Genomic DNA, 13220 nt, shown 5'->3' with positions numbered 1-13220 from the left:
ACCTCTATAATAAGAAATGAGTGTAGTAGTGAGACTTCAACAATCACACTGAAGAAAAAAAAAAGGCGAGCATGCCTTGAAACTGTTGGTGAAATTTAATCTTTATATAGAGTTCTAGGCAAGAGTTTTTGTCTAGTTGAATAATTTACTTTGCGGTTAGTTTATTAGTGTTTCCTACACTCGTTTTGCTAATTACTTTAAGTTTCCTGAGTTGCTTTGTTAGCAATATGAAAAAGTAATGAATATCGTTGCTCTAAAAAACACACAAAATGAGAGTTTAAATATACTTTGTCAGAGCTAAGAGAATAAATCGTTGGAAACGATTATAAACTAAAATAAACGTGACGTAAATTCCTTCCCAATTAAGTTTAATTGTAAAAATTAAGTAATGATTTTTTTTTTTTTTTTTTTCAAGGTTCCCTTTGTAGACTAGTCCGACATATGTGTGCAATGTTTCAGAAGTAACTGGTATTTGAAATTAATTCCAAAGCAAGTTGTTTAATTTTGAGAATGAATTATGGAGAACAGTTCCTAACAGTGTGATATTTTTAGTATAAGATTGTCTCTAATGATGATTTTTACTTTATAGGTCTAAGTGATCCATTTTGCACGTTATATTTATCATCAGCTGCTACTCACAGATACAATACATCAGTTAAATCGGGTACTTTAAATCCAGTATGGGAGGAACACTTCTCTTTGTGAGTATCATTTTCAATTTTTACAACTAGTAGAATCCGACTTATTAAAGTACTTTAAGCGATGTTCGTACTTTGGTGCTAAAGTGTCAAAAATCTTCATATTCTATGATAAATCTCTGTACTGCCAGCTAGTAAAGTGTGTCGTATGCTATAATTTAAAATTGCTTTAAATTACTCGCTGAACAAAACAATAAGTTTATTGTAGAAGTTATTAACGTGTAAAAATTTCGCCAACTATCCACTTTGGCTTTATCAGACACTAGATAGTGTTTGATGAAGCCAAAGTAGATAATTGGCGAAACTGTTACACGTTAATAATTTTAAAAATAAACGTATTGTTTTGCTCAGCGAGTAGTTTAAAATCAAATTTAAGTCTACAAAAAGGGAAACAATGGGAACATTGTAATTGCCATTATGTCTTCCTGAGTTTCAATAATGTTTTAGACAAAACCACTGTGTACAGAAAGTTTTACCTAAATCAGCCTATTTATACAAGGCTACTTATCATTAGAATATTAACAATTTTTTTTTTTTTTTTTTTTTGAAACAGTGTGTATTGGTTAGTTACGCAATGAAGTAAAATATTATTTGTTCAGGAACTATAGTTTTGGTTTTCAGTTGAAAATTCATTGAGAATTTGGTTTTCAGTAAAATTCCCCAGTTATTTTTGGATTATAGGAAGACTTTTGAACTCATTTAAAAAGAACTTACCATATTTGCCTCACAATCTTAGTTTTCACAATTAAATTTTCGTTCCCTCCAATAGCGATAATAATAATAATAATAATAATAATAATAATAATAATAATAATAATAATGAGTCGTTTCACGTTATGAAACTACTATAGACTTCCAAGCTATGAATTCAGTGCTGAAAACTAATACTAGATCTATCACTTCCGGTTGTAATAGCGAGATAAGGTCAGAGGGGAAAGTTATTGAATCCATGCATTGCCAGAATGATCTTAAAAAGATTTTTTTTTTTTTTTCGAAATTTATATGAAATTGTATATGATATTTATTTGATTAAATTCAATGGATAATACACTTGCGTATTAGGGGATCTATTGAATTAGCTACATTGAGCTGTCACTTTTTATCACCGCATATATACTGAAAATGCAAATATAACTAGTGGCCACCGATTACTATTTGTACCAAAATGTTCACCATCCTCTTGGGTGTTAATCACCAATATCTATGACTTACGGTTCCGGAGATATGGGTCCTTAAATATCCCGAAATCGGCACTTTTTTTGCCAATATCTCGGGTACAGTAGGAGTGTCGCGAAAATTTCCAGAACTTCTTTAGATAGTTTTTGATGCTGCTCAAAATTGATATTTTCTACATGTTAATGTGAAAAGAAGAAACTCGTATTGTAGAGAATAGGAAAATGTAGTTACCGGTATAATTGTTATTTGTTTAGCCCTATTGAATACAGACAGTCCATGAGGTGTGGACCTACAGTTTAACGTGGAATCAGAACAACCGTAATGCGTTAATTGCTATCCTACCGGAAATTGAATCCAGGAGCACGTGCACGAAAGATGTGCGCACTAGCTAATAGACCAGCGGGATGCCAGAAAAAATATTTATAGTTTTATTATATGTAGTTGCAGTTGGACCGGGTTTTGTTTCCATATGTATACATTAAATTACTTTTTAATACAACAAATAACGATTGATAAAGGAACGATAGAATATTTCCGTGTATAGCTTAATTATACTGTTCTTTGAAACTATTGATCCGCTAATACATTTTAATATAAGCAATTTATAAAGAATTAGTTTTAAGTACAATTGTTAAATAAACATGTAATTATTCTGATATTTTTCTGTTTCAGGCCAGTAGAAAACCAGTTAGAAGATGTTCTAAATGTGGAAGTTTGGTAAGTTCTTTTATTGCTGCTCTTGAAATTTATATACATAATATAATAGGAAGTTGAAGTAAAAATAACAAAGGTAAATCCAGATAAAACAGTCACTTTTTTTTTTCTTTTTATTTTTTGTATACAATTTAATGAGAATCTAAGATTAAGATAATTATTTTCATAATACAAAACATGATAGACAATTTTAAGGTTTAACTTCGTATGTGCAGATTACAATTTGAATCAGTGAATGGAAAAAGAACATTCCACGAGATTTTACTTTTGAAAAGCTAAAAACAATATCGCTTACTGGAAATTACATTGCTTATACAAAACTATTTGTAGCTTATGTTAAGTCCTTTCATTTCCCAAAACACTGAAAACGTAATGAGATTGGATATTTAGTTACACAGAAAAAATGAAATGAAATCTTTGAGTTTTACGTTCCACGTTATGCCGGTTAGGCTAAAAGAGACGGTGATGAGTAATGAATGAAATGGTGGAATGAAGAAAGTGAGAGGAAACGGGGGAACCCCGAGAAACTCACGCACACGGTGTTTGCCCACCACAAAGTTCACTTGGTGGAGGCTGGGATCGAACCCGAGACCCCAAGCACCAGAGGTAAACGCTCTGCCACTGAGCCACCGCGGCCCCTTTAGTTACACAGAAATTGCTATCAAGGAATATTCGTCTTTATTGTTGTAATGTTTCCACTCAGATTCAATTGTAATTTAATTAATCTATACTATGCGTAATTTATGATCAGTGTTGCATATTTTAAAATGGTTAACACAATTAAATGCACTTATAAATTTTTAAAAGTGGATTTTGTTTTTAATTCTATAATATTATATCCCGCTTAGTTATTAAGGCCCGAATTCAATTAGTGGTTTGGACTCTATTTAAAGCGGTAGACACCGTCTGAGATAGTTTTGGCGCTGAAAAGATGTATTAAACTCCGATAATTTTTTAATGAATTTGTAATATTCTATTCATACGTATCTGATAATTAGTTTGACAATAGCAATCAACATTTTTAACTTCATTTCATAAGGCCTATGTAGGAATAAGTTTTATATAATTTCGTCTAATATATGTTTGTAGCTGGATTTTATTGGTTCTGACATGGGATATGTATTTCATTATTGTGCCTTGTATAAGCGAATAATACTGGGTAACAAAAAATGTAGTTTTCTTTAACAAAGACAGCTCACTGTATATATAAAGAATCGTCATTATTTTATAATATGCAAAAACGAAGTTCGTAAGATTGACATTTCTATTATCGTATTCGTTACAATCTTCTAGCATTTTAATCAGGGTTACGCTCCAGAAAAATTTCTTCAGAATAAAATGTCATACGGTAAATACTAATGAGTGTCTATAGTATACTGTAATTACTAGATGTTTAATAAACCTTACTTAATTTACCTAATAAATATACTGCTCTAAATTTTTAGTAGCTTAACTAAGGAACTGAATATAGTTAATAATAGTTGCTTGGGTGAAAATATAATGTATACCTTGTACTATGAATCAGCACTAATTTATTATAGGGCAGCCAAGTAGGAGCTTCATATATCATTATCGAAAAAAATATAATCTTACAAAAAAAAACTGTACGGGGGAAAAAAAAAAACCTTTAACATTAGAATAGTAGTAAATGTACGAATGGTTTAAATAAATTTATGGAATTAATTGTTGAATTTTTGACAAAATTTGTTTCTAAGGTAATTGAAATCGTTATACCAAACATTTTATTATCAGCATTCAAATTATATTAAATAAAAGAGCTCGTTTAAGAAATAAGATCGCAAGTACGTTATGTAAGAAAATACCTGGCAATTATTTACGAAGCACAATATGTATTATATTGCAGGGATTTCGATCCGGCAGAAACAGTTCGAGAGAAGATGATGAAAATAGGTGAAGTAAAAGGTGTGAAAGGGCTTAGAAAACTAATGAAAGAAATTGCTATCACAGCTTCCACTGGAAAACATGATAATGAATTTGTTGGCAGCTCACAAATTCCGATAAAGGTATGTTTAATAATATTTTGATATAATATAAAAGAAGTGTTCTTTTTCTCTTTAATGATAGAAAGGAAGATTTCAGTTAATTGCGATTATATTATTTATAGTCATAATTACATAGTATTTAATCGCATATTATCGTAGCATTAAATAATAGTGTTATATTATTTAATGCTATTAAAAACTAGTTCATAGTACAGATACTTTAAACTTTGAAATAGAAATTTAAAATAAATTCTTACTGTTTAAATGTTGCGGTGCCTTTCTTTGGGCCAAACGCTCTTTTCTCCGGGGTTTTTTAGGTGTATTTTTTTTTCGTTTGATTGTTTATAGTACCGAAAGTGGTATTTCTGATGATACACTATTGAAGAAGATTGTAACTTTTAATGGGGGTATTAAGTTTTTTTTCCCCGATATAATAGTTAGTAATAATCATATCCCAATCCCTAGCGAGATATCCTTTCTCGATGTGTAGCGTTGGGTTTTTACTTTTATGAACTATACTTCAAATACATTTCTTTCATTATTTCCGTCTTCTTTAGCCTCACCGGCATAATCGTGGGACGTAAAACTCAAAGATTTCATTTCATTTTTTCTTTCAATATTTAAGCTAACATAGTGAGAAAAAAAAGTATTAAAATTTTTTACATGCTTGTTGGTTTGGGGATATTGAAAAACGCTGGTTTATATGAATAAAATTTTGAGATTTACATAAGGTTACAAAAATTTAAAAAGTTGATCTGGCTACATTGTGTATATATATAGCGATTTAAAAGTTATCGTTGAATGGTTATGGTGACGTGCTGAGTAAGAAAACACTATTGGAAAGAACACTTAAATCACAAAGGTTATTAGTAATTCAATTAGTGCACTGACAATAGAAAAATGAAAATGAAATTTTTGAGTTTTACGTCCCACGCTTATGCCGGTGAGGCTAAAGGAGACGGTGATGATGAGAAATGAATGAAATGGTGGAATAAAGAAAGTGGGAGGAAACGGGAGAACCCCGAGAAAACCCACGCACACGGTGTTTGTCCACCACAAAGCTCACTTGGCGGGAGCAGGGTTTGAACCCGAGACCCCTAGCACCAGAGGTGAACGCTCTACCACTGATCCACCGCGGCCCCATACTGACAATAGAGGAATATACATATATTGTTATATATTGAGAAAAAAATAAGAGCAAACTATTACTATTGAGAAGACAGGTAAGCATTCGTAAATATCGATGAAATTTGCGTAATCGTTAATTACTACTGTTGACATAAGAAATGTTGGGGGGCGGGGGGAGAGGAAGTGAAAGGAACATTACTAGGTGAGTAGTTCGATGATATTACAATGTGATCCATACACTTGATAAGTAACATTTACATAAATCATTATGGAGCATCTCCGCTGGCATAGTGACTAGCGCGTGCTTTTGGTGCATGGATCCCGGATTTGATTCTCTGTGAAAGAGCATTGAACGCATTGCAATAGTTCAGATTCTGTGTTAAACTGTAAATTACACGTCTCAGTGCACTGAAGAAGGATGCTCAATTCAACAAACAAATAAATCATCATTCCAATGTAAGAACGCGTAGGAATATTCTAACGAAACATTAAAGCGATTTAATATATTTTTATACGGTAGTGTAGTGCATTTTAATGAGAGTGATTCTTCGTTATGAATAGCCAAAACGCTTGCTTTCTGTAAACATGGTCCTGGATTCGATTCTCAGTGGAAGCACTTGCTTTCGATAAAATTCCCATAGTGATTCGAATCCACTCTGAACGGTAAGTCTTTGTGAAAAGAAAAAGAAAAAGCCAGCCAATCATTATCAGCTTTAATGAAATTGTCGTGTATTATAGAACTAACTTGGGTTGGTCAGTGGAGTCATTGAACTACCAATGCACTGTGATATTCTCTTACTCTAGTCGGTGCCAAGAAAAGAAAGAATGCTATGTTGTTGAGTTAATTGTCCTTGGACTTGTGAAAAATACCAGCCACATGTCAAAAATAGAAATAAGCGTCAAGAATCTTAGGACTTCTGCACAAGAAAGATAATATATAATGGCAGCAATATTCCCTGTCAAGACAAATGTTTCATGATTCCGTAATGGAAGAATTTATTTTATATCTTGTACGCAATTTTGTCTCGCAGAACACAAGTACAGTCTCTTTATCATAAAAGTTCGAATGTCAGTTGATTGAATTGCTGTTATTTTTACAATCGATAGTAGGCGCTCTCTTGTTCCTATTTAGTTAGCATAGGCGTCTGTGGCGCGGAAGACCCAGATTTCATTCGTACAGGAAGCTCGTGTAGTTTACGTACACGTTTTGCTTAGCCTCGTTGTCGAAAAGGGATGTCAAACTTCAAGCTAACCAGTCAGTAGCACTGCAAGTACAATGTGTTCTCTCCGTGGAAGATTTTTTTTTCTTAATACCGACTGTAACCTTTCTTATGATTCTTTGTTGAAGCGGATTGTAACTTTTAACTTTAATTCGTCTTAAGTCATTTGTAGTATAATATCGCGTAAGTGTTTAACAATATCAGACACATTTTTCTCTGTTAAGTCTGCGTCCGATGAACAGAAAGCTTATTTTAAGACAATAATATACACAGACAGGGTGTTACGTATTGTATCTACCAACTTCAGATAATAACAGAAATATAGTGATGCAAGTAGTAATTTAATACAATTATGAAGTACAAGTACATAAACGCAACTACTACAGTATGTAAGAAACATCAACAGACCTCAATACACCTATAAAATTACTTCATTCAAGTGTCCCCTTTGCCTGGATGCAATGCTGAAGGCAATTATTGAAGGCTTCCATAATACACCTTAACATATTCTGCGAAATGGCGTGTATTTCACTGCGAATGTCAGTCTTACGATCGTCAATTGTCTTCAAACGATTGGCAAAAACCCTGAAGTAATGCAGAGCTGTTAAATCTGGGAAACGGGATGGACACGTCACATCGCTAAAGCGGGATATCACATGGGTGCCCGTTGCACTATCCTGCTGAAAGCAAATGGTGTTCAGCAACCCTTTGTCTGCAGTTTTGAAACTAGAAAATTCTGCAAAGTTTTGCAGTTGCGGTCGGCATTCATAGTTCTTATACGCCCGGTGTATCTTTTTTAAAGGAACCAATAATCTTATACATAGCAACTGCACATCATACTCCAACTTTTGGGCTCGCCTTGAGCTTTTCGTATAAACGTCGTGGATTTTCCTGAGACCAATATTGGAAGTTTTGCTTATTAACATATTCAGTCATGAAAAAGTTTGTTTCATTGAACGTCAGCAGTTGTTGGAGAGACAGTGGTTCTCGGTTAATCAGTGCAAGAATGTCAGTGCAGTTGACGAGACTGTTTTGGCTGTCAATGTCTCTCAACTCTTGAACCACCTGCAGTTCATACAGATGGAACTTCAAATCCAGTAAGCGGCCCAATGAACGTCGCGACAGTTGTTATGTTTATGCACGTCACCGTGCTGCACATCTGAGACTGCGTTCAAGTAATATACGCACTCGTTCCAGGTTCTTACACTTCTTCCCCTGCCTAGTGACTACCGGTTCAGAACACTGTCAGTGACCCTCTAGTGTCTCACTCACCTAAGACTTTTGTGCCTCTCGGATACAGCCACATGACTATCGTCACAGTTCTGCCGCAGTGCCCGTTGAGCCACCGTGACAGAACCAGTTCGGATAAAGGCTTCCATTGCCGCAATTCGTGTCTGCACAAACCGAACACTGCCCCATAGCATACTAATTGCCTGATTCCTTCCTATTCAACGAAGTACACATACTTAACACTTGTCCGCATATTTGGTTAGGCTGCCATGCAGTTGATGGATCAAATTATCTTTTCAAACTGGTATAATGCTTATAATAGTTCTGATACCTCAAATTTATCATTCTAAATGTTCTAATTGAAGAAGTGGATTACAAAAAACTTTAAACACGCGGACAAGCTATAAAATAATTGTTATTTTCATTCCAAAGAAATGAGCAACTCTTAAGATTTTTTTTCTTTCTCCAATAAATGTGCTATGTTATATTTAAGACGTCAGAAACTGTGATCTTGAGGAAGAATAGACATAAAAGTAACATAGAAAAGGCTGAAGTAAAAGTTTTTCTTCAGAGTGAAAAAGAGAAGTGAACAAGGTTTCACTATCCGATCCGTACCTTAACCTCAATTTATTACAATTGATTCCACATCGTGTGAGCATGTGTCGGTGCTATCAATCACGCTTATATTCGGGATATCCAAAAATTCGATTTTACTCAAAACTGAGTCCATAACAATGTTATACAACTGTGTAACTAATATATGCATATGGCGCCAATGTGCTCCGTGCCACACCCGTTAAAGTAGAACTCTGTGCTAATTATCACTATTACAAGCTCCAGAAGAAACAAAATTCCTTACATACTCAACAAACTATTTCTAAAGCCAAATTCAGTTATTGTCAGTTGTTCAGAAACTTCAACTTTTCTACTTGCAGTTTTTCCCCAGACCAATTTCTAATCGACTTACCTTTGTATCAAACCCTATATATGTGTGTAGAACCACGTGCGTAATAGATATAAAGACCTTGTTTGCTACCATTTTCTTTTGTCCTATCAAAATAAATTTGTTTTTCAGAATATTCCTGCTTCTGGACAGACTTATTGGTGTAGCCTGGAGAAGAAACCGAAAGCAAAGAAACAAGGAGACGTTAAAATCAGAGTTTCACTCAGTTCCGTAAAGAACGCACAAGTTGCATCACAGGAATATCGACATTTGCTTCGGCTGTTGTTACTTCACGAACTGGAAACATCAAAGGTAACTAAAATAAATACAAATAAAGTTTTACTAATATTTTATGCTATCATTTCGTATTGCAGTTGTCTGATGTTGCTAGTTGTAAATGGAGTTCTCAAACAGTCAAGAAATGTATTTATTGTTTTATTCCTTGGCATGTTTAAATATGCGTTAATTTATCTAAACGACATTTACTACTTCGGGTGGATTAATTGATAAATAATTACTAATTGCATGTGAAGGTAAAATGGCTAACTATCTAATACAGATTAAATATACAGATAGTTATCAAAATAATAGAAACACCTGGAGTTGGAAACACGTCAGATATCTGGGTTGGCAACGGTCAGATGGGACAGCAACTCCGCGCTGTTGACGATGATATATTTTGGCAAACTCCGCACTACGTGAGGAGCAGTAGAATAGGAGTGTGCAGTGAACTGAACAGACTGTGATAGTGTAATATGACAGACTGTGACTGAACTTGTGTGATATGGTTGAATGAGTCATCATTTATCTTATTTTAAAACAGGAGCAGTGTCTATCTATGACGGACGCTCAAAAACCATTGCGGTACCTCTGTAATGCTGTAGGCTCCAATATTTTGGTTTTCAGTGGGTCCTGTGCGGACTCGTACCTGTGGTGTGGGTACCCATGATTATATAGCAATGGCACCGTGATCATCCTAAGTCCAGATGTTGCTTCCGGGCAATAACATTATATTCCAGGAATAATAATGTGCTCATTCACATAACTGGAACTGTTGTGACGTGGTTTGAGAAAACAGCGAGATGAAGTTGAACACTTCCTCTGGCCCGCTGAATTCTCGGATCTGAATATAATTGAATATCTGTAGTCTGTTTTGGAGGCATGAATCGGGCGCAGATTTTCGCCCCCATTCTCTTTTGTGGAATTGAGTAATGCACTATATGCGGATTGGTGTAATATTCCACTGTACCATTCACGACCTCTATGACTCCATTCCACGTCGCATTAGAGCTGTTCTGAGGGCAAAAGGTAGTCCAATACCAGTCTGATAAGTTGTACTTTCTTTTAGGTGTTTATATTATTTTGATAACCATCTGTGTGTCCGAAACTTGACAAAAGATTTTTTTATCATTGTCTTTGGAAATTTTATTATTACAATTTATGTCGTTTTGTCAGGTGGTCATTAATTAGTCTTCAGCAAAATAGGAATAGTGAGTCCGTGATATAGTTTATCTAGTAATCGTTATTTATTTATTCATAGTGCATTTGTTTTAAATATTTTAATATGATATTACCAATAACTAGTAACTGTCTTCTTTGTAGTTCTTAGTTATGGCAGGGGCGTCATTTAGGGGGGAAGGGGGCAATTGCCCCCCTGAGTTTGAGTTATATATAGATTTTATCAATAAAATAGTAGTAAATCAGTGAAAAACGCGAAATTTTACGTATCAAGCCAAATCTGAAATTACTCTTCTGAGTTATGGTAGAACTATTCATACATTCAATATCTGCAGGACAAAGCCATAAAACACGTAACTTTAATTTAAAAGCTAAACTAAACTATGAGGACAGGATCTAAGAAAGAAGAAAAAGAATCATTGTGTACTTGATAATTGGAAAAATTTGAGGACATTAACCTGTATGCTCTAAGTATGTCCATCTGTGGATTACAGAAAAGAGGGAGGAAGTAAGTCACTATATCGAAAAAAAAAATAAAAAAATAAAAAAAATAAAATAAAATAAATAAATAAATAAATTGCAAAGTGAACAGTATTTTAGAAGTTTTCTTTTTAATGTTTTTGTATCATTGTGTGTATTAATTAAAGTATGGCTGCGTTGCAAGCAGTTTTTTCCTTCACGTAATTAGGCTGGCTTTGTTAGTATTCCAACAGAAACTTTATTTTATATTTCCATAAGAATTCCAGTATTGCTTTGTTTGGAAATAATAATACTCGAAGAGACTGATTTTACTTAAACAGCTAACTACTAAAAGAAGAGCAAACTATACTTTAAGGAATGCTTTTTGCATATTGAAGATATGGTATATTTCATATGAATTCAGCGAGGGAATATTCCAATCTCACATATCTCTCCGTTTCTAACACTGCTTGTAAACAGGTACGATGGATTAGTGGGATTACGAGTTGGTAGGACTAAATACTTTCTAGAACCATATAGATCAATGGGACTATCGGATAATAGGACCAGCTGCTTACTGCGACCAATAGATATATAGGCTACCGCTTACTAGGACCAAATAGATGAATGGGATTACCAGTTAATATTGCCAGCCGCTTACTGGGATCAAAATCCACGGTTGGAACATAATCCTATAAAGCGAAATGTACTGTATTTTAAACAAACTCTGCAGAAAGAAGCCATGTGGATTTAAAATCGCTGCTGTAAGTTGAAATATTGAAAGGTTGTGTTGATAATCAGGCGTAAACAACTCACAAATCAGGAAATATACGAACAAAGTTTATATTCAAGCCGCAGAATGTATTGGAGATGAATCTTTACTATAGTTGAGGTATAAAGAAACAAGAACGAGAAGTGTCGTGGTAAGCATAGGAAGAAACTTTAATTTCAAGTGTGAAGCCTGGTAGCTCATTACCGATTAACGTTCAGAATTGAAAGCAATGTGCCTTTTCAACCATGAAGAAAACTATTTATTTATTTTAACTGTCCTTTTATGTCTTCAAATTACTATTTACTTATGACTTTGATTATTTTGAAAATAATGTAGAATAGATCACAACCAGTTTTAGTTAATATGTTTTGCAGTTTCAAACTGCCAATTTTAATCGTTTGTGTTTATCTAGTTAATTTTTTACTGTTGTTGTTGTTATTGTAAGTTTTAGATGACGGTTTCAATTAAAACGAATACTTCTCGTTCATTGTCAATATTTATTAGTACGTAACAGATTACGCAATAAATTTGCTATGCTGTTGGCTCAAACTATTTGTATGCATCTCTCTACATAAATACTAATTCTCCTCTCCCGGTTTATAAACATGGCTGTAAATAAATATTGTAGGTGACTATTCAAATAGATATGTCATGTATTTCTAATGATTATTTCTAATTAACTTTCTTACTTTGTCTTTGTAAGACCCTACCTATTGCATGCTGTTCATTATATATATTTTTTTTTTCGACTTGCAGAATACTTGTATTGAACAGAAAGAGGCAACTGTGAATGTTAAAATAGTATGTACTGAATTATTTTTATCATGTTCATAGTTACGGTTCATTGTTGTGTTGCACATTGTTTTGCACACGTAAGTAATACGTGGTGGTGGTGGTGGAAAGTATTAACAAACTTTTTTTTTTCCTCCATTCTTCGACAAACATGTAAATATTGGCACGTGACTGACTAAAAGTAAATATTAATACTATTAACATATTAACACAAGTGCACTTTATTGTTATTAGTGTACGAAATAATTTGTTCTTTGTGTTTGCTGAATAATTAAATACATTAAAAGTAATATAATATGGTCGTAGTTAATTTATCATAGCGAAATATTATATTTTGCTGTGTGCCATGACGGGTTTCATCATCATGGGTATCTTACCTATCGTCAGTTAGCCAGATTAGTTTTTTTTTTTTTTTCAACTTGTTCTCTTTTTTAGGATTAATAAGATAACGTATACTAAGAGAGATACATGTAAATTTTCTTCATAATTTGGACTACAGTTAAAGATAGTATTCATCAATGTTTACAACATGATGCAGCACAGTTTGCGGAATAGGATATTTATTTTCCCTGTTTGGTGAATATTGTATTTATTTAAGATGGTTGGGGCTGATTTTTGATGTGAAAT

The 13220-nt window shown here is 33.6% G+C and overlaps 1 protein-coding gene across 6 annotated transcripts in view; it reads left to right on the top strand.

Annotated features, from left to right (window-relative positions):
* The window catches only part of stac (C2 and C2B_Munc13-like domain-containing protein staccato), a 335805-nt gene that overhangs the window by 287998 nt on the left and 34587 nt on the right, over positions 1–13220 (top strand). For 5 of the 6 annotated variants that reach the window (XM_081766345.1, XM_081766336.1, XM_081766328.1 and 2 more), the window contains exons 5-9: positions 590–701; positions 2547–2591; positions 4453–4612; positions 9245–9424; positions 12558–12602. In XM_081766345.1, coding sequence (XP_081622471.1) covers positions 590–701; positions 2547–2591; positions 4453–4612; positions 9245–9424; positions 12558–12602 — 542 coding nt within the window. The remainder of the gene's footprint in view (positions 1–589; positions 702–2546; positions 2592–4452; positions 4613–9244; positions 9425–12557; positions 12603–13220) is intronic. The other variant, XM_081766354.1, reaches the window with a different exon arrangement.

Source organism: Thermobia domestica, chromosome 1 (genome assembly GCF_964235325.1).
Source record: "Thermobia domestica chromosome 1, izTheDome1.hap1.1, whole genome shotgun sequence".
NCBI lineage: Eukaryota > Metazoa > Arthropoda > Insecta > Zygentoma > Lepismatidae > Thermobia > Thermobia domestica.
This window is presented reverse-complemented; position numbering and strand designations above follow the sequence as displayed.